This window comes from Halyomorpha halys, unplaced genomic scaffold (genome assembly GCF_000696795.3).
Source record: "Halyomorpha halys isolate HHAL.00 unplaced genomic scaffold, Hhal_1.1 Scaffold85.1, whole genome shotgun sequence".
In the NCBI taxonomy this organism is placed as follows: domain Eukaryota; kingdom Metazoa; phylum Arthropoda; class Insecta; order Hemiptera; family Pentatomidae; genus Halyomorpha; species Halyomorpha halys.
The window spans coordinates 272,775-274,433 of NW_027112611.1; the positions used below are offsets into that span (position 1 = coordinate 272,775).

At 33.9% G+C, this 1,659-nt stretch overlaps 1 protein-coding gene across 6 annotated transcripts in view; it reads left to right on the forward strand.

The window, feature by feature from the left end:
• LOC106677050 (glycogen debranching enzyme) overlaps nt 1-1,659 on the forward strand; it is a 32,712-nt gene that overhangs the window by 24,144 nt on the left and 6,909 nt on the right. For all 6 annotated transcript variants that reach the window (XM_014414730.3, XM_014414729.3, XM_014414731.3 and 3 more), the window contains 2 exons: nt 523-738; nt 1,097-1,290. In XM_014414730.3, coding sequence (XP_014270216.1) covers nt 523-738; nt 1,097-1,290 — 410 coding nt within the window. The remainder of the gene's footprint in view (nt 1-522; nt 739-1,096; nt 1,291-1,659) is intronic.

Here is a 1,659-nt window from a genome sequence, read left to right on the forward strand (position 1 = left end):
GGCATTTGCGACTGGAGGTACCCCCGGGCTCACATCCTTTTTAATAATTTTTAATTTGTTCATTGGGCTTTCGTTCCTCATAAAATGCCATTTATCTTTGACTTCCTTTACAAGACGCCTGCATATCTCTGACGGAGTTAAAATTGCTTTACCCCGTCCCGGAAGCGCGAGTGCTTCTCTTGCAGTGTGATCGGCCAGTTCATTCCCTGCGATTCCTTCATGGCTTGGAACCCATAGAAATGTTACTGACATACCCATGTTGTGTAGAGTTTTTAAGTGCAAATGGATGCAGGAAATTCTCGGATGTTCTGGATACATAGAATCTAAAGCTTTTATCGAACTTAGTGAATCTGTAATTATCGTAATGTTGGTGTGGTACAAAGATAAACAGAAGTGAAGTGCTGCTGCTATCTCTAAAATGAGATCTGGTCTCAGAATATTGAATATTTGTAGGTTCTAACTGCAATTATTCTTTATATTTTTAAATATTATAGTTTATTTCATTTTTTTTTTTTACTTAAGGTTTTGTATTTGGTGGAAACGAATGGAACTGTGGCACTTGGATGGACAAAATGGGATCTAGTGTCGAAGCAGGGACAAAAGGGAAGCCTGCGACTCCAAGAGACGGCTCCGCTGTTGAGATGGTTGGCTTGCTGTTTTCCGTCCTTAAATGGTTAGCGAATCTGTCCGACATCGGAGAGTACCCTCACCGTGGAGTCAGTAGGCTCTCCAAAGATGGTATGTTGTATCTGTTATTATTTGTACAGTACAATAAATTTTAACTGTTTGAAATATTAAATCAAGAAGATATAATGGATACTTATGAATGTTTATAAGCGAGAAAAGAAATAAAGTTTCAAGTATGAAAATATGAAAATAATTTTTGGTTTATTTAAGCATTTAGTTTCAGTACACTTGTTATTATTTAAACTTGCAATCAAAATATCGCATTTTAAAATTAACTTTGTTTTATCTGAATATTAATGTACTAACACCAATTGGGCCAAACTCCATGGTTATGTTATATGATAAGCCAATCAATACATCTAATATACTTACCAGTCTAAGGTTAGCTCAGTGTAAATTTATTAACTAGGTGTGGCTGTCAGTTGGTCTTGGAAGGAATGGTCCCAAAAAATTAAGGATAACTTTGAGGAGGAGTTCTGGGTCGGGGAGCATTGTAACAATCGCTACGTCAACCGTCGTAACATCTACAAGGATACGTGTGGTGCAAGCCAGGAATGGGCTGACTACCGCCTAAGGCCCAATTTCACCATAACCATGGTTGTGGTTAGTATCTCAATATTTCTTTTACCTATTTTCAATTTTTAGTTCATCACTTTATCATAATAGTTAGTGTTCATGTTAATTTATATTAATATGTAAATAATTGTAGTATTCAATTTAATCACATTTTATTTATATTTTTATTATTTTATTTAGAAGTTTATTTTAATTTTAGAAGAAACAGATGTATTTATATTTTGTATTATAATAATTAAATATAGGAATATCGATCAGTGGGTGTTATTGTTTGTTTGGTTGTTTAGTGGCACCAAACTTCATGAATCTTAGGTACTTTGGCAAAGCATTATATTGTTATATCCTCTATTTTGATTAATAGTTATTTTTTAAATATAAATGGTGTAGTTTAGTTTA